The 18,064-nt window shown below is 42.6% G+C and overlaps 1 protein-coding gene across 5 annotated transcripts in view; it reads right to left on the bottom strand.

Moving 5' to 3' along the window:
* Window positions 1-18,064, bottom strand: part of P4HA2 (prolyl 4-hydroxylase subunit alpha 2) — a 1,028,898-nt gene that overhangs the window by 249,189 nt on the left and 761,645 nt on the right. For all 5 annotated transcript variants that reach the window (XM_044069196.1, XM_044069194.1, XM_044069197.1 and 2 more), the window contains one exon: window positions 11,382-11,481. In XM_044069196.1, the coding sequence (XP_043925131.1) occupies window positions 11,382-11,481 (100 nt within the window). The remainder of the gene's footprint in view (window positions 1-11,381; window positions 11,482-18,064) is intronic.

Here is an 18,064-nt window from a genome sequence, read left to right as displayed (position 1 = left end):
ATATTTTAGCATGTGAAACTGGCAGTTTAGTGCCCTCATAGCTAGAGTGGCTCAGGTGTAAACCTTTTCCCCCCACTTGTCTAGTGCTCTGGAATCCCTTTCAGAGGGTACAGGATTTTTTGCCATAGAAGCCTTAGCCCCTTTTGGACCCTGGGAGATAGTCTCTGGATCAGCAACAGGACTTTTATAAAGAAATTTGTGGGAATCAGGTACTCTATAGTATCTGTCAGGTTTGGCCGGAGCAGGAGGCAGAGAATCTGGGTTCAAACTGGATTCTAAGTAAACATCATCCACAATGTCTAAAACTGGGGGGATGGCAAGTGGTCTGTGCTGGGGGAGTAAAAGAAACTCTCTGAGCCTTTTCTTTGAGTCAGAGTAGTCCTGACCTTCCCAGTGAAAATGTTCCCTCAGTGTGTAAAGTTTCCCCAAAGGAATAGTCTTCAGGAGGAGAAGCTGAGGGAATAGAATCCTCAGCATCAGAATCTTCATAAGGGGAGAAGGAATAATCTTGGTCCTCAGAGGAGCCTGAGGAAATGGACACTTGTTCAGAGGAGGCATAATCTTCCTCTTGTCTAGGCCTTTTGTCGGGAGGGGGTTGGGAACTCCTGATTAAAGAGATCAAATCTTCAGCCATTTTGAGCATCTGTTTCTTAGGCATGGGGCCTTGAACAAGGGACTGAAGTGCAGTCTTTTTAGGTTTAATAGGAGTCTTAGTCTTAGGATACATTTTTATGGTGAGCGTCGTCGGTCTGAAGATGCCTTCAGAAACCAAAGGTGTTTCTGCAGGACCGACATCTTTTTCAACAGTGTCGTCAGTAGGGCCTACACAAAAAGGCTGCGTCGGCCTAGTACTTTCAGCCAAAAGTTCCGAAGTGGTCTCGGGTTCCAGATCTGCGGTAGTTAGGGGCTGCATCGGAGCCTCACTGAAGACAAGTGAACCGGAGACCGGACCAGCCGAGGCCTTGGAGTCTGGCTTGGGTCTAGGCTGCCTGTCCTTATCCTTGCGTTTTTTGTGCACGCCGGTAGTCTGTTGCTCCGACGGCATAGTGTAGTTGAATTTTCTACCGAAGTAGTGTCGTGCGAAATCAAAGCGTCTTTTTATAGTACACTTATTAAACCTAGCACAAAAACGACAACTAGTGACGTCGTGGTCTGGGCCTAGGCAAGGTATGCAGTAAGAATGAAAATCCTTATGAGGTATTTGCTTCCCACAAGAAATACAATTGTTAACTTTTTCTGACATCGGTCTGAGGCAAGAAAAGTTTCCCCAACGGGGTACTTAGCTTTATTGAAGACTTCGGATCTGAAATTCGACTTCGAAAATCTCAGGAGTCGGCCGACCGGCACTTGCAAACTGCTTCTGCTTCGGGCACCGTGCGGCAAGAAAGACTGAAGAAAATGGCGTTGGATGCATTATATATACCCCTGGCGCACTGACGTCAGGGAAGAAGCGACAACAACCGATGCCGGACCAAGACTTTGGAATTCCGGCCGACTGCGGGACCGCCTGACGACAGGATAACCCAAGTGTGATGACTGCAGCAGGGTAACACGATGAACATCGGACAACAGAGAGAAAGAGAGGGAGGATACATTCAGCACTCCCTCCCTCTCTTCTGTGCAGAAGGGTTGTAAAGTTAAATCAGACACTTTTTAACAGCAACTTAAGCTGTGTTCTGGCCTGAGGCAGATAAGGCAGCTCCTGTGGTGGTCCTGACTTGTGATCTGGTAACCACTGATACATACGGTAGGTCTATGATTCATATGCATGATAAATGAGAACTTTTCAGTGACACACACATTAGGATAAAGTACAGTTGTGTACACTTACCATAAATGTAGATGCTCGAGTGTATTCACTGTTGCAGTCATTTGGGTTATCCTGCTGGCAGGTTGCCCTCAGTCGGCCTGAATTCCAAGGTCTTGGGTCCTGCATCGGTTGCTGTCGCTTCTTCCCTGACGTCAGGGGTATAAAAGATGCAGCCGATGCCATTTTCTTCAGTTTTTCTTTCCCTAGATGTCAGGTGCCCCCAAAAGGGTAGGCTAAAAATATGTAAATAAAATATACATGCACCAAAATAAGCTTTACCTTCATCTATAAGCAAATAGACCACATAAGTTGTAAAGATTAGAGAAGTAAAGATAAGTTCCAGCAAAAATAAGGGGGGTGGCGGGAGGGTAACCTGGACTGCAACAGTGAATACACTCGAACATCTACATTTATGGTAAGTGTACACAACTGTACTATGTTCTTCGTGTTTCACTATTGCAGTCATTACATTTGGGTTGAGTCCCAAAGCTATGGTTGGGGGGCTGGAGCTAAACAGCATTAGGAGTGGCTACGAGGCCCTGCAGAACAGCAGTGGCAAAGCCTGCCCTGGATTTAGAGTAAAGAGGCAGATTGTAATGTTTTGTAAAGGTATGCACTGAAAACATCTTTGGTTGGTACTCCCCTGAGAAAAGCTGCAGATGTGGCTGCAGCTCTGGTTGAATATGGCCTAATGCCCTTAGGCACTGGTTTGCCATGCTGTGAGTAGCAGAAATGAATGCAGTGACCTATCCACTTTGAAACAGTCTGCTTGGAGATAGCCTTTCCTTGTGATGCTGCGGCATATGCCACTAGTAATTGTTCTGTCTTTCTGAAAACTTTAGTTTTGTCCAAGTAGAATCTAAGTTGTCTGTGTACGTCCAAAGAATGCAGAAATTTCTCCCCCTTGTTCTGTGGATTTGGATAAAAAGTTGGCAAATGAATAGTTTGGTCAAGGGCTACACTGGATACCACCTTAGACATAAATGTAGGGTTTGTTCTCAGAGAGGCCCTGTCTGGGTAAAATATGATAAAGGGTTCCACAGCCATGAGAGCCTGTAGCTCTGAAACTTGTTCTGCAGAAATTATTGCTAGGAGCAGAGCTGTTTTCCAAGACAAGAACTTTATATCCGCAGTAGCAGCTGGCTCAAAAGGAAGTTAGGTGAGTTTTTCGAAGACATAATTGAGGTCCCATGCAGGTACTGGCATTCTCCTTGGAGGCCTTAAGTTTTTGGCTCCTCTGAGGTACTGCCTTAATAAATGATGAGAAAAGAGTGGTGGCTCTGTATTGTAATGAGCCGAAATGGCAGAGGCATGGATATTAATTGATGAAAAATATAGGCCTTTGTCCAGCATCTCAGTTAAGTATTGCAAAATCTGAGGAATATTTGGGACAGCTGTATCAGTTCCTTGAGCTTGGTTCCAAGCACAAAATCTCTTCCATTTCCCAGCATAGGATTTTCTAGTACTAGGCCTTCTGGCTTCTAAAATGACATCCATCACAGCTTTACTGAGAGGTGTGGTTTGTATGGCTACATTATCCGCCATGCTGCCAGGTTTAGGGTCCTGAGTTGGCTGTGCAGAATCTGATTGTTTTGCTGGGACAGTAGATGAGGTATTTGAGGTAAGGTCCAGGCTGGGCATTGGGACAAGTTCCTTAAGCTCGGATACCAGTACTGGCGTGGCCAGTCTGGGGCAATCAGAATCATTTTTGGTTTCTCCTGTCTGACCTTTAGGAGTACCTTGGGGAGGAGAGTCAGTGGAGGAAAGGCATATACAGATAGGTTTGTCCAGCTGAAAGATAAGGCGTCCGCTTTCCAAGCTTGTCTGTGATAAGTCCTTGTGCAGAATTTTTTTAGTTGATTGTTGTGAGGGGAGGCAAATAGGTCTACGTCCGGGCATCCCCATTTCTTTGTTATCATGCTGAAGACTTGTGGATCCAGGTGCCACTCGTGGGGATCCATGAGGTTTCTGCTTAGTTCGTCTGCCAGAGTATTTTCCTTTCCTGGCAGGAATTGTGCCTGCAGATGAACTTGGTAAGTCAATGCTGTGTCCCATAAAGCCATGGCTAGTCTGCAAAGGGGGTAAGAATGAGTGCCCCCCTGCTTATGTACCACATGACCATGGTGTTGTCTGTCTTTATCAGTAGTTGTCCCGGATGAAGTAGGTCCTTGAAGGCTGTCAAGGCATTTTGAACAGCTAGCATCTCTTTTTGATTGATATGTAGATGCTTTTGGTTTGTGGACCAGGTGCCCTGAATGCCTCTTCCTGCCATGTGTGCCCCCAAGGCATAATCTGATGCATCTGTCGTTAGGCTCTGCCTGGGTGGGCTAGTGAGAATGGCTGTCCCTTGTTTTGGAGACGAGCCTTTGCTCACCATCGAAACTCCTTTTGCAGGCAGGGAATGAGAGTAATCATTGTTTCCAAGCTGTAACAATGTTGTGTCCAGACACATTTTAGGTACCATTGAATTTTTCTCATATGCAGCCTTGCATATGGAATTAGTAAGATGCAGGATGCCATGAAACCCAAAGCCTGCAGAATTTTTCCTTCAGATAACTGGGCCTTTGTTGCCATTTCCTTGCAATAGGTAGTCTGTTGCCTTTGTTTGTCTGGAGTGAGTTAAGCCATCTGGGCAGTTGTATTTAAGCTTGCACCCATGAATACTATCTCTTGAGAGGGTACTAGTTTTGATTTCTTTTTGTTGACTGTGTACCCTAGGCATGTTAAAATCTTTGCACAAATGTCACATGCTGAGGTAGAATGTCCTTGTTCTCTGCTTGTATGAGGCAGTCGTCCAAGTAAGGATATATTTATATTCCTCTGTCTGCAGTAAGCAATTACTGGTGCCAGGCACTTTGTGAAGACCCTGGGCGCAGTAGATAAGCCAAAGGGCAGTGCAGAGAATTGATAATGCTTTGAGTCAGCCTTGAATCTGAGGTATCGTCTGCATGATTGTCTGACTGGGACATGCAGATATGTCTCTTTTAGGTCTAAAGTCACGAGCCAAGCCTAGCTGCCCAGCATGGGCAGAAGCTGCTGCAAGGTCAACATCTTGAATTTTGGTATATCCAGAAAAGTGTTTAGAATAGATAGGTCCAGTATTGGTCTCCATGCTTTGTAATTTCTGGGTACCAAGAACAGTCTTGAGTAAAATCCTTGTCCCTGCTCTTGCTGTGGCACTTGTTGAACAGCCCTCATGTCCATGAGAGCTGCAACTTGTTTTTGAGCCTCTGCCCATTGATTTTTTGGCAGGTCTGGCCATTCGTTTGCCCTTGGCAGGGTATGGAAGTGAAACTTGCAGCCTTGTGACACTATCTGGAACCCATTTGTCCTGTATTATAATGTGCCAATTTTGAGGAAAAAAAGTGCTAGTTTGCCCCCTAAGGGTGCTGCCAGACGATAAGTGCTTGGTGCAGGCAGGGGGAAGTCACTGGGACTGTTTCCTGTATGGTTGTGATTTGTCTTCTCCACCTTTGGAGGTAGAAGCACCCCATTGCTTAGACCTGTAGGAACCTTGCGGCTGTGATCTTCCTCTTGGGCATCTGGATCTGCCCCTTTGAGGTCTGTCTGAGACTGGAAAGGACCAATTCTTTGTAGGCCAGTGTCTGCTAAATCTAGGTGGCTGTACCTGTAAGAAATCCTTAACCGTTTGCATAGATTTAGCTTTGTCCTCCATTTTCTTTAACACCAAACATGGTATCGTGCTGAAATGGAGCATCTAATAATTTTGCTTTAACATGATCAGGCAGAGTTTGTTCCTTTAACCAAGAATGCCTCCTAATGACAGAACCCGTAACAGCGGATCTGCAGGAGGCCTCCAAAGAATCAAAACCACAATGTAAAGTATGTTTTCCAACTTGTTCAGCTGCATGCAATAAATCCTGGGTTTCTTTGTTTTCTGCACATTCAGAATGTACCATCATTTTCTGTTTAAGCAGTGACATGATGTATTGCTGATATTTGAGTATATGAAACTGGCAATTTAAGGCCCTTACAGATAAGGTAGCAGATGTGTAAATCTTTTTTCCCCATCTATCCAGTGCCCTAGTATCCCTGTCAGAGGGGGTAGGGTTTTTTGCGGTGGAAGCCTTGACCCCTTTGGGACCCTGAGAAATAGTTTCTGGGTCTGCAGTAGGGTTTTTGAAAAGGAATTTATGAGAGTCAAAAACCCTGTAGTCTCTGTCCGTCTTAACAGGAGCTGGAGGTAAGGAGTCAGGGGTCAGACTAGGCTCTGAGAACACATCATCTACAATGTCTAACACATGTGGAATAGCTAAAGGCCTGTGTTGAGGTAAGTAAAAGGAAGTTTCTGAGCCTCTTCTTAGATTCTGAAAAATCTTGGCTCTCCCAGTGGAAGTGCTCCCTCATGGTATGCAATGTTTCTCCAAAACAGTAGTCCTCAGGAGGAGAAGCTGAAGGAATTGATTCTTCAGCATCAGAATCCTCATGGGGGGAAGAGAATATTCCTGATCAGAAGAGGAATCAAAAGAAATGGAAACCTGATCTGAAGATTCATAGTCTGTCTCTTGCCTAGGCCTCTTATCAGGAGGGGGATGGGAACCCATGATCAAGGTAATTAAGTCTTCGGCCATTTTGAGCATCTGTTTTTTAGGCATAGAGGCCTGTCCATGTGGCTGGTGAACTTGTTTCTTTGCCTTTAAAGGTGTCTAAGTCTTTGCCTTTGAAGTCGGTTTAATATACAATTGTTTAGGTCTGAATATACCCTCAGAAGCCGATGCCTGCTCAGTGGCTCTGGACCCATCTGAGGGAATAATTTCCGAGGCTCCAATACCTTGACTTCCCAGTGGCCTGGCTGACTCCACGTGTGAGTCGGTAGCGGCCTGCAACTCTAAAGTAGCAGTCGTCAGGGGCTGCGAAAGTGCCTCACCGAGAACCGGCGACTTGCTTAGGAGAAGCTTCGTCGTCGGTTTTGGACCTCGGTTGCCTGTCTTTTTCTATTTCTTTGTGTTTTTTTGTGAACTGCGGTAGTCGGATGGCTGTCCGATGACATTGTATAATTAAATCTTCGCCCAAAATAGCTTAATGCAAAATCGTACCAATGCTTAATAGTGCGTTGGTTAAATCTAGCACAAAACCGACAACTAGAAACGTCGTGGTCAGGGCCTAGGCAAGGAATAAAGTAAGAATGAAAGTCCTTATGAGGTATTTGCTTCCAACAAGAAATACAATTATTAACTTTTTCTGACATCGGACTGGAACAAGAAAAACGTTTCCCCAATGGGGTACTTAGCTTTTAATGAAGACTTCAGATCTGAAACTCAAACACGAAAATCTCAGGAGTCGGCCGACCTGCACTTGCGAACTGCTTCTGCTTCGGGCACCGCGCGGCAAGAAAGACTGAAGAAAATGGCGTCGGCTGCATCTTTTATACCCCTGATGACCTGACGTCAGGGAAGAAGCGACAGCAACCGACGCAGGACCCAAGACTTTGGAATTCAGGTCGACTGAGGGCAACCTGCCAGCAGGATATACCAAATGTAATGACTGCAACAGTGAAACATGAAGAACATCTGCAGAAGCAGCAGAACGAAGATCCTACTTCTGCATGCACTCTTGTCATTCCTGATGGAAGGACTTTACTTCCCAAACAAAGGAGATAAAGATTCAGAGAAAAAAAGAATCAGAGAGATGTATACAGAATTTCACACACTGGAAAAAACACCACCACCAGCAAAATGTGCCTGTTACCATTTGCTTACACGGTGTTAAGATCTGGATCCTGGGATCACATAGCCAGCAATTACTCCAACCACATCAGAGATTAGGAAATGAAAAACACAAAGCTCTGAGCTTATTAAGTACTCAAATAAGTAACTTAATACAGTCTCAAAACAAAAACGGGACACATTCTATCCTCATTACCACTGCATAGTGTTACAAACAATGCAGTCGTTCTGAAAGAAAAAGAAAAACAAACAAAAAAAAAAATGGATACAGCCTATTGCCATAATCCATGGGAAGCCGCTGCTAAATCAGTATTATTACAAGCTGTTGTTCCCTGTTTTGTAGATGCTTATTGTCATGTATACTTAAACACAGAATTGTAATCTGGATACCGAATTACACTGGCTGAGGTACTACTGACAAACACATTTAGTGCAGTCTCCAAACCCAGGAAAAAAAATGAATTTTTTACCATTTCCCCCTTTCTCTGAATTTACATGACTGCACAGTTAGTACATATAGGAGACTGGGTTTGACAGAAAAGCTCTATCATGCTGGGGGAAGCTGGGTTAAAAACAATGTATTTTATTTTTTTATTTTTTGAGATTTTTATTTAGCTTAGTTGCTGGACTTGCAGCATTTGAATTTTCTGTGGTTTCACTTATGATATTTTGAGTCCTGAACAGCAAAGTTTGATATTCCATTACAAACCCATCCGAATCAACTCACACTTTCAATTTCCTTTGCAGAGCAAGTAAAATAAGAAGGTTCACTGCAGCACATACAGTAAAACCTTGTACAGCAGGTTCAAGTTACTCTCCTTCCGATTTCAATTTCTCTTCCAGACAGTAAAGAAGAAAGGTGTGATCTGGCCGAATGCCAAATGTTCTGCACCTGCTGGGACGCTAGGATGGCCTAAGAACAGTATACTCCTCAATGTCTCACTCTAGTACATTCACTAAACACAGTGGTAACCATTAAAAGTGTACAGCTGCTACATAATTCCTAGAACTCACTTATCTCTGCGAGTCTGAGGTCTACTGCCTAGATCTTTGTTGCCTAGATCTTTGTTGCTGTGGTCTATACCTAGGAGTTCTGTCTCTCTGAGGCTTTCTCTGTTTGCTCCTAGATTGGGTGGGAGAGGACCAATGCTTGGCTGTAAAATTTCTGCTGAACCTGGGGGTTGCACTTGTAAAATTACATTTTGCATAGATTTTGCTTTGTCCTCCATCTTTTTGAGGACTGCTTCAGCTTTTGCCCCCAAAATGAACTCTTTGTCAAGGGGGGCATCCAGGAGATTAGCTTTTACTTGATCACGGAGGGGCTGCTCCCTAAGCCAAGCATCTCTCCTGATCACTGTGCCAGTGACAGCTGCCCTGCAGAAGGCTTCCATGGCATCATACCAGCAGTGAAGGGAGTATTTTGTCACTTGAAAACTGGAATAGCACAGATCTAAAATTTCCTTAGAAAGGCTTTTAGCCTCTAGGCCAGTGAGCTTTTGTTTTAGTTGGTCAAGAATGGCTTGCTGGTATTTGATCATATGAAGTTGACAACTGAGGGCCCTCATCGGGAGAGTAGCTGAAGTGTATACTTTCTTTCCAAATCTATCAAGAGCCCTACTTTCTTTGTCAGTAGGTAAAGGGGACCTAGCGGTACTGGTCTCATATGTCTTGGGCCCAGGTGTGACCACTTCAGGGTCAGCAGTTTGTTTTTTTAACAGATATTTATGAGAGTCCTGGACCCTGTAAAACCAGTCAGGCTTTCTGGGTGCAAGAGGGGGGAAGTCAGGATTTAAGGAAGCATCCATAAATACATCTTCCACCACTTCCAGTACAGGTGGGATAGCTAGGGGGTTGTGCTCAAGGAGGACTAAGAACTCCCTGACTCTCTTTTTGGCCTGTGGCTATTCTACTTCCCACTAGAAATGTTGTTACATAGCATGAATTTGCTCTCCAAAGATGAGGTCTTTAGGTGGAGAGGCAGAGAGGAGAATTTCCTCTGAATCTGATTCCTTATAAGAGGTGTAAGCATGGCCTTCCTCAGATGCAGAGCCCTCCATATCAGACACTTTTTCTGAATGCAGAGGGCCAGGGTAGAATTCAGGAAGGGTATCTTTTTTTTCCCTGAGGTGATATCCCCTGAAGTCTGTCTGGACTTTACAATGTTAATGAGGTCTTCAGCCAATTTGATCAAATCCTGTTGATGTCCCTAAAAGTGTGAGCCCATAGGCCTAGGCGAAGACTCTACCACAATGGCTTTCTTTGGTGTGGGTTTGGTCAAAGGCCTAGCAGCATCATACCTGAACACCCCTGAAGTCTGTCTGGACTTTACAATGTTAATGAGGTCTTCAGCCAATTTGATCAAATCCTGTTGATGTCCCTAAAAGTGTGAGCCCATAGGCCTAGGCGAAGACTCTACCACAATGCCTTTCTTTGGTGTGGGTTTGGTCAAAGGCCTAGCAGCATCATACCTGAACACCCCTGAAGTCTGTCTGGACTTTACAATGTTAATGAGGTCTTCAGCCAATTTGATCAAATCCTGTTGATGTCCCTAAAAGTGTGAGCCCATAGGCCTAGGCGAAGACTCTACCACAATGCCTTTCTTTGGTGTGGGTTTGGTCAAAGGCCTAGCAGCATCATATACCTTAGTGCCTGACTCTTTAGACTGCAGATGCACCGGAAAATGCCTAGTTTGAGAACAGTCTCCGGTTAGCAGTCGCTCCTCAGAAGCCGTGTCCTGCTGAGCAGTCTCAGACCCAACTGAGGAGCTGAATACATGAGCAGCAGAAGCTGAAGGGACCAAACGTATGTCCGACTCCAAATGGGTCTCAACAAAGGCCTGGGTCACTAAATCAAAGGTCAAAGGGGACTGTGAAAGCACCTCACCTTCCTCAATAATCAAAAGTCTAGTAGGTGAGTCAGGGGGTGGGTAAGTGTTGTCCGTGGACCTAGGGTTTTGTTTCTTTTTTGCGCTTAGGTACATTGAGCTTGGAACTACTGGGAGATGCCATAGTACACGACATAGTACACGACTGAACAGATTCCTGCCTCAGAAAATGAGCTAAAAACTCTGCTCTGCACCTAATAGTATTAGTGTTAAACCTAGCACAGAAATGACAATTTGGGACATTGTGGTCTGAAACTAAAGTTACACAAAGTTTGTGGAAGTCTTTGTGTGGAATTTGTTTACCATAGTGGAGACAATTATTAACTTTATCTGACATGAGTCAAAGAAGAAAGAAAAGAGATCCCCAATGGGGTACTTATCTTTCCAACGACAACATCTCTCTGGTGCAGACTGACTGATGCACTTGAAGTCTGCTTTGGGCTCTGGCAGCAAGAAAAGACTGAAGTGATGACACAGGCCGGCTCCCTTTATACTGTAGCATGCCGAGTCAATTAAGGCATCTGCCAGCCAGGGAGGCAAAATAATTTTCTCTGGTAGTCGGACTGGCTGAGGGCTTTCATGGCAGGAAAGTCCAATTGTCAGGACTGCAACAGTGAAACACGAAGAACATCAGTATATTCCTCAATGTCTCCTTGTAGTACATCCACTAAACATAGTAGCAACCATTTAAAATGTACAGCTGCTATAGAATTCCTTTCTTCCAAGCAAAGTATCTTGAGTAGAATAGTCCATTTAAGCAACACAGTTTCAAGTCTCTTTCTATCTATTCAGGAAACAAGTGCATAACTTTCTACAACAGTGGCAATGAAGCCTAAAATGTAATTTCAAAAGAAAATGTATTACCTTAATAGTGTTCAGCCTGACAACACTTATATATATACCAGTGATAATCAACATTTTGTCACCTGATGCTGTCTTGTTTGTTATCTCTGCAGTTTAGTCATATAAAACTGAAACTTTCATTCAGATTGTACTTTACCTGTAGTAGCTCTGCTGTTTTTGCTGTTAAGCCAGTGATGTCTTCTATTCTTTGGTTCACTCTTACAATTACGGCACTATCCTCTTCTTCCAGCCATGCACTGAACACAGAGGAAAAAAAATTCTTAATCAACTAATTTCAGTATGCCTGAATCTGTGAAATTTTAATTAACATATTACTTGACTCCAAATCCACCTTTCAACTTACAATAAAATTAAGTAAAAACGTGATTATTTAATACATGGTTTGCACTGCATGAGATTCTAGAAGAAACACAGAGGGAAGACATAGCAGGTATCACAGAAACATGAGACACTGGGAGTGAGGCAAAGAGGTGCCTTGGTATACCAAAGAGAAAAAGAAATGGAGGTGGAGCACCAATCTACACAAAGAAGGGGATCATATGTAAGCTCAGAGAGGGGTTCAGCACCAAACCAAGAAGGTGGCAGGGTAATATTCCACACAAAATGCACTGGCTATTAAAATAAAGGAAAGAGGAGGTGGTGACTTGATACAATGAAAAGTTCCCCTCACACATTAAGGGAGGAGATAACATACTAGAGACAGGAACTACACTGTTGCAATATTCACTGGGGATATGAATTAGCCAACAGCAGAATGAGAAATTCAAAGCTCCAAGGTAGAGAGGAAGCAGAAGTTAAATCTCTGACCTCTGACCATACGTGGGTCAGCCAACTGGTGCAGGATTATTCCACAATGTGAAGATAGGCGAAGGCTACCAGCCTAGCCAGATGTCATTTGTAAATATTAATGTAAGCCACAGGCTTGTTCTCTTAAATGTGAAAAGACTGCATTGGCTATTGAACTGCAAAAATGTAACAGTGCACTCTGCTGTAAAATAGCTAAGTCAAGCATTTCATGACAGTCTTTGATGTTAAAATTCTGAGCTGATATGTCTAAAGGGAGGCATCCTGCCTATTGTTTTAAGGTCAGAGTTAATGGCTAGAATTTGCATGTATAAATGTCCTTTCCTGCTCTTGTTTCTGACCAGGTGTAACAAATGTAAATGCAGTTTCTGTTAGCCTGGGAACACCAGAGAAGTGTGAAGAATGATGTCACGTGAAGCAGCTCTGAGTTATCAATTTAAAGTGAGAGAATCAGAGAGCTCAGAGCATTTGTCTTGAAAACATTCAACTCACCACTCTGCCTGTTCTATATGTAAGTTATTTAGAACTGTGTTTTCTCTTAGAAATAGCTAGGAAGATTAGACTAAGTGTTTTTCTGTGTGATGTCAGAACTTTCCTATGGTATTATTTTAAGTATTTCTATGTGATCTCTGAACTCTTGACTGGCACTGTGTAGTAAGAAGTATTGTCCTGTGTTTTTATTATTATTAAATATTTTTAAACCTTTCAACTGTGGCTGTTTTATGTAGAGTTAATTTAAGCTCTAGAGTACATTGCATGTATATAGTGATACTGTACCAAATCGCTCTAATAAGCCTTGACTGTTCAGTCACACTTACCAGTTGGATAATAATATTGCACAGTAATAATTGGACACCCTTTTAAGGGCTTTTGAGTTACTGATAAATATTAGCTGGGTGGTTCATAGGTAGGTACTAGGCTATCTACCCAAGGGCATTTATAAGCCTAGCCAGATTGTGTCGGCTTTAACCGCCCCATTGATTAATTAAATGATCCTCTGTCAAGCAGAGAAAATGAAGTGACCCCAAGGGTGTATTTTCTGTTACCCATCCACTCGTCAAGGTTTCTCTTGAAGAGTGTTAGTGAGGGGCTCTGCCTAATGTAGTTTGGAATTTTGTTCCAAAGCATGGGGAGTCTCTGTGACAGGAATTTATCCCTCCAGCATGTTCTATTTATTGTTGTGGTGTGGTTTAGCTCACCAGAGCGCGTGGCTCACAGTGACTTGGATTTCATTAGGTGGAGCATGCCCATCAATTCTGAGTTGGACATGGCTTTGTATGTCAGGCAGAGATCACCTCTGAGTAAGCAATATGCCACTGAGTACAACCGGAGTTTTTTCAGTCGGGCTGCATAGGACATATGTTTGAGGCCAGTAATCCCCTTGCCGAGGTACTTTTGTGGTCTCTCTAGCTGTTGGAAGTGTCTTGTGAGGTACATCCCAAATGGGGCATTGTACTCTATGATGGGTCTGATGAGTGATGAATAGAAGGGCACTATCTATTTCTAGATGTAAACCCTTTAGTAATTAGATGGGCCACATAGAAGAATTTCCTAACTACTTTGGCAATATGATTGTCAAAGAAGAGATTACTATCTACCTGGGTCCCCAGATCTCTTATTACCTCTTCTGTATTAAGGGGGCTGCCACCTATGTGGTAATTTGTGGGTGTTTTGTTTTTCCCAAACGGGATGACTATGCATTTTTTGGCATTTTGCTTGAGGCAATGACTTTGACACCAGGTGTCAGTCTCAGTAAGGCCATTTTGGAGGATGTCCATGTCAGCCGGAGTGTCAATTATAGCTCCCAGTTTGCAGTAATCGGCGAACTTGGTTAGCCATAGTTCTCCTGTATTTGCCTGTACTATTGAGAAGTAAATGACGAACAGTAGGGGTCCCAGGGCCGAGCCTTGTGAGACACCACTTGTGACTGGTTTAGAGTCGGACCTGGAGCCCACTATTCTTACCGTGCGAGTTCTGTCTGTAAGCCAGTTGGCAACCCATCTCGTGACGTAGAGGTTTATGTTCAGGCTGGTGAGTTTTTCTGTAATACCCGAGTGGGGAATGGTGCTGAAAGCCTTGGCAAGGTCAAGGTAGGCTGTGTGAACAACCTTTCCCTCATTTATGGCTTTGATGACTGTCTCGAAAAAGTCAACCAGGTTTAGTAAGCATAACCTGCCCTTAACAACGCTGAACTGGGTCGAGTCAAGTGTTTGGAGGTTCCCAATGTCTTTGCAGACCAGGCTAGTCAGGCTTATGGGGCGATAGTTACCAGGGTCAGTTGTGGCCCCTCCTTTGTGGTGTGGAATAGCCATTGCTGTGCGCCATTCTATGAGCACGTAGCCTGTGGAGAGGCTGAGGTTGAACAGTGCATTTAGGTGGGGGGTTAGTTTATGTAGTTCGTGCAAGACGCAGGCTGGGACACCATCTGGCCCCACTGACACTGTGTTTTTGGCTTCTGAAAGGGCTATTTTCACCTGTGCATCTGTGATTTCCGGGACACTACACTTTTCCGGTATTGTTGTGAGTCCTTTTGGGGGGGGGGGGGCTGAAGTATGCACTGAATCTATCTGCCAGGATGTTGGTAATATCAGCAAGCTCAGTATATGTTGTGCTATGTTGCACTAGTTCAGTGCATATCTGCGAGTTGCCACTTAGATTCTTAACACAGCTAAAGGAGGCTTTGTGGTTATCTTTTGAATCCATGACTATTTTTCTTTCGAAGTTAGCTTTGGATGATTTTATGAGGGATCTTCGTTTCTTACTGATACTGATCAGGGATGTCTTTCCTTCTTGGGATTTGCTTTTTTTCTGAACTAGTTTCCTCCTTCTATTGTATAGCTTTGTTTATGGCAGAGGTCCACCAGACTGGTTTCCTTCTCTGAGAAGTGTGAGTCTTGGTTTTGCTAGGGACGGCACGATCCATGCATCCTTGTAGGTGCTCACGGAGTGCATTTGTAAAGGTTTCTGCATCTTGGGCAGCATTATCCTTTAGCGTGGGGTCTGTGAAACTTACCGCCTCTGTCTTAAGTAAGTTGAAGTTAGCTTTAGGAAAGTTTTTTACTATGGTTTCCTTAGTTGGGGGTGGTGGTGGGGTGTGGACATCCAGAGTAATTAGTTTATGGTCTGATCTAACCAGTGACGCGTTGACCTCCGGTGTGGAACACCTGTCACCCATGTTTGTGATGACCAGATCCAATATGTTTTCACCTCTGGTAGGGGAGTTTACCAGCTGATCCAAGGCATTTCAGTTGATGAATTCCAGGAAGCACTGGGCCTGGGAGTTTGTACTCTAGTAGTTTTCCCAGTTAATGGTAGGGCAATTGAAATTGCCCAATACCAGGGTGTTCGGTAAGACCTTCATGCTTTTCAGTGTCTCCAGAAAGGTGGAGTGGTGGTCCTGGGTCATGGAGGGTGATCTGTAGCAGTCCACAATTTGCATTGCAAATTTGCCCGATGTTAGTTGCACATGGATGATCTCAGAAGTATCATGCTGCGCCACTAACCGGGAGGTGTAGGTATCCTTGATGAATATGGATACACCCCCCTCCTTTTGTGTTTCGGTCTGTGTTCTGTGGCCGAAACGCGTGGTACGAGTTGTAGCCCGGTAGTGCTAGGATATCATATGATCTGATGAAGGCTAGTAAGCAGAAAGCGCTCATCAGGGAATTTTACCGTGCTCCTGTTTTTGTTGGTTTTACTGAAGATTAAAGTTAGTTTTTAACATTTTTACAGCTGTGGTGGAACCGAAGATTTTTTCCTACAACTTTAAGCATAAAGTATGTATCAAACCCACATCTGATGAAGTTTTACAAATGAAAACGTAATTCAGAACGTTAATGCAGATCTTTGTTTTTGTGCTTTGGTTGTGACATTAAAGGAAGAGAATTTGACTGTCTGCGAGCTTTACTGTACGCCTTCCCAGGTCTATTGTTTGTTTTACAAGTAATCTTTGTGGACCTAGTGCAACTGTCTTTGGAAACATGAACATCTACTTAGACCTGACTTATATTCTTAAGATTCACTGCAGTTGCAGAAAGTTTGCTTATGGCAAGGAGTTCTCTAAAGGGCATAAACCTGCCTGCTTAATGATGAAATTCTGGCAACTGAGGCCACTATATTGGCATGGGTCCAGTTCTGAGGCATAAGGTTCCACATAATGGGGGACCACTCAGAAATCTGTGGACCTATAAACATGGTAAAGATGCTTCTGAGAACAAATTTAATCTGGATACAAAACTCTTTATCCCGTGGTCCCTATGATGTCACCAAATTTAGGATCTGGTGTCCTCCAGAGGTGGAGACACAAGATGAAGCTCCTTCCTCTACATGCAAGACATGTTATCATACAAATATTTAATGTTATTGGCAGAAACAACTGGATTAGAAAGCTTATTGATCTTTCCCTTTAGCTGTTTCCTCAAATTCAAATAAGGCAGCCAAAGCTTTTTAGCCTGGAAGGTTGGGAGGGGAGGTGGTTGAGTCTTGGATGTCACTTCTGGGACTTGCGAAGCACTAATCTGGTGTTGCAGGTTACGATGTATGGAAAAATAGCTTGTATGGAAAGTGGATCACTTGCAAAGCCCAGGGCTGCTAAGAAGCATATAGTACAGATGTCAGTAGTTACTGACTGAAAAGTCCCAAGACTGAGAAGCAGAAGATGATACAACACACAAGGTGTATGTCTAACAATCCAACATTTACAAATCAAAAATTTAAAAAAATAATAAGGCACCAGGATTTGGATGGCATAATTCCAGAAATATGTAGAATAATCCCTGACAATAAGAATTTATTAAAAGCATTTCAAGACATTAAAAATGAAATGACTAAACCTCCCTCTTGGAAATTCTCCTTGATATCATCTATTTTGAAACAAGGAAAAATTCCAAAATATGCTCTTCTTATAATCTCATCTCTCTTAAATGTCGATTACAATATTTAAGTCCATATTGGCTAAAAGATTAAATAATATGATGCCGAATTTAATTGAAAATGATTAGACAGGTTGTATACTAAATAGGAAAGTGCAGGATAACATCATTAGACTTATCTTTGACAGATGTTGTAAATAAAAACAAGAAAGAACTTTCAGTCATAAGCTCAGACACAAAGCGTTTTATTCCATTAAATGGTCATACCTATATAAAATACTTAAAGGATATCATTTTTCTTTAGACTTTACTGAATTAAGTTATATAATAATACATTTTCTTTTTTTAAATTGATTCTATTTATATACTTCATTTCAAATATTTAAGGGAAGGAAACAAGATTGACCCTTATACTCTCTATGGTTTGCATTGTCAGTTGAACCTTTGGCTACTTTTATTAGACCCAACACAAACATAAAAAGGGTTTTCTTTAAATGATACGTATTGTTCAAAAATTCGCCTGTTTGCAGATGACATTTTATTAACAAGTGGTGACACAGAATCTTCACTGCAACAGATTACTGAGTCAATTAAGCTCTTCGATAGGATTTCAGGTCTAAAGTTTAATCAAGAAAAACAGAAACGTTAACTGATAAACAAAAACACAAGTACTTTTTTAAAAGATTACAGTAATTTTGGATGGGAAAATAAGCAATGTAAGTATTTAGGAATCATTCTAAAACCTACATGTAAAGATACTGCAAGCTCAAATTACTTAACCTTAATAAATACAATACTAAAACTAACTAATAATTGGAATAAAATGTTCTTTACTATAGAAGACAGGCTTTTGTTGATAAAAAGTATTATTTTACCAAAAATTGTATTCTACGTAAAATCCTTGGTTTTGTTTTACCACCTTAGAAAATCTTTAAACAGCTAAATTGAATTTTATTTAAATTTCTATGGTATTCTTAAAAACCTAGAATAGCTCTAGATTTGTATGTAAGATGTTGGGAAGCTAAAGGGATTGGATTCCCCAACACTGAATTATATGCAAAATCAATTATTAACATAGTGAGTCATTGGTTAAATGCCTATTTTACTTCGAAATGGAAATCTATACATGAAATAATTATAACAT

Source organism: Protopterus annectens, chromosome 4.part0, assembly GCF_019279795.1.
Source record: "Protopterus annectens isolate FY-2018-M chromosome 4.part0, PAN1.0, whole genome shotgun sequence".
Lineage (NCBI taxonomy): Eukaryota > Metazoa > Chordata > Ceratodontiformes > Protopteridae > Protopterus > Protopterus annectens.
The sequence above is the reverse complement of the archived record's forward strand: the minus strand, read 5'-3'. Positions and strand labels throughout refer to the sequence as shown.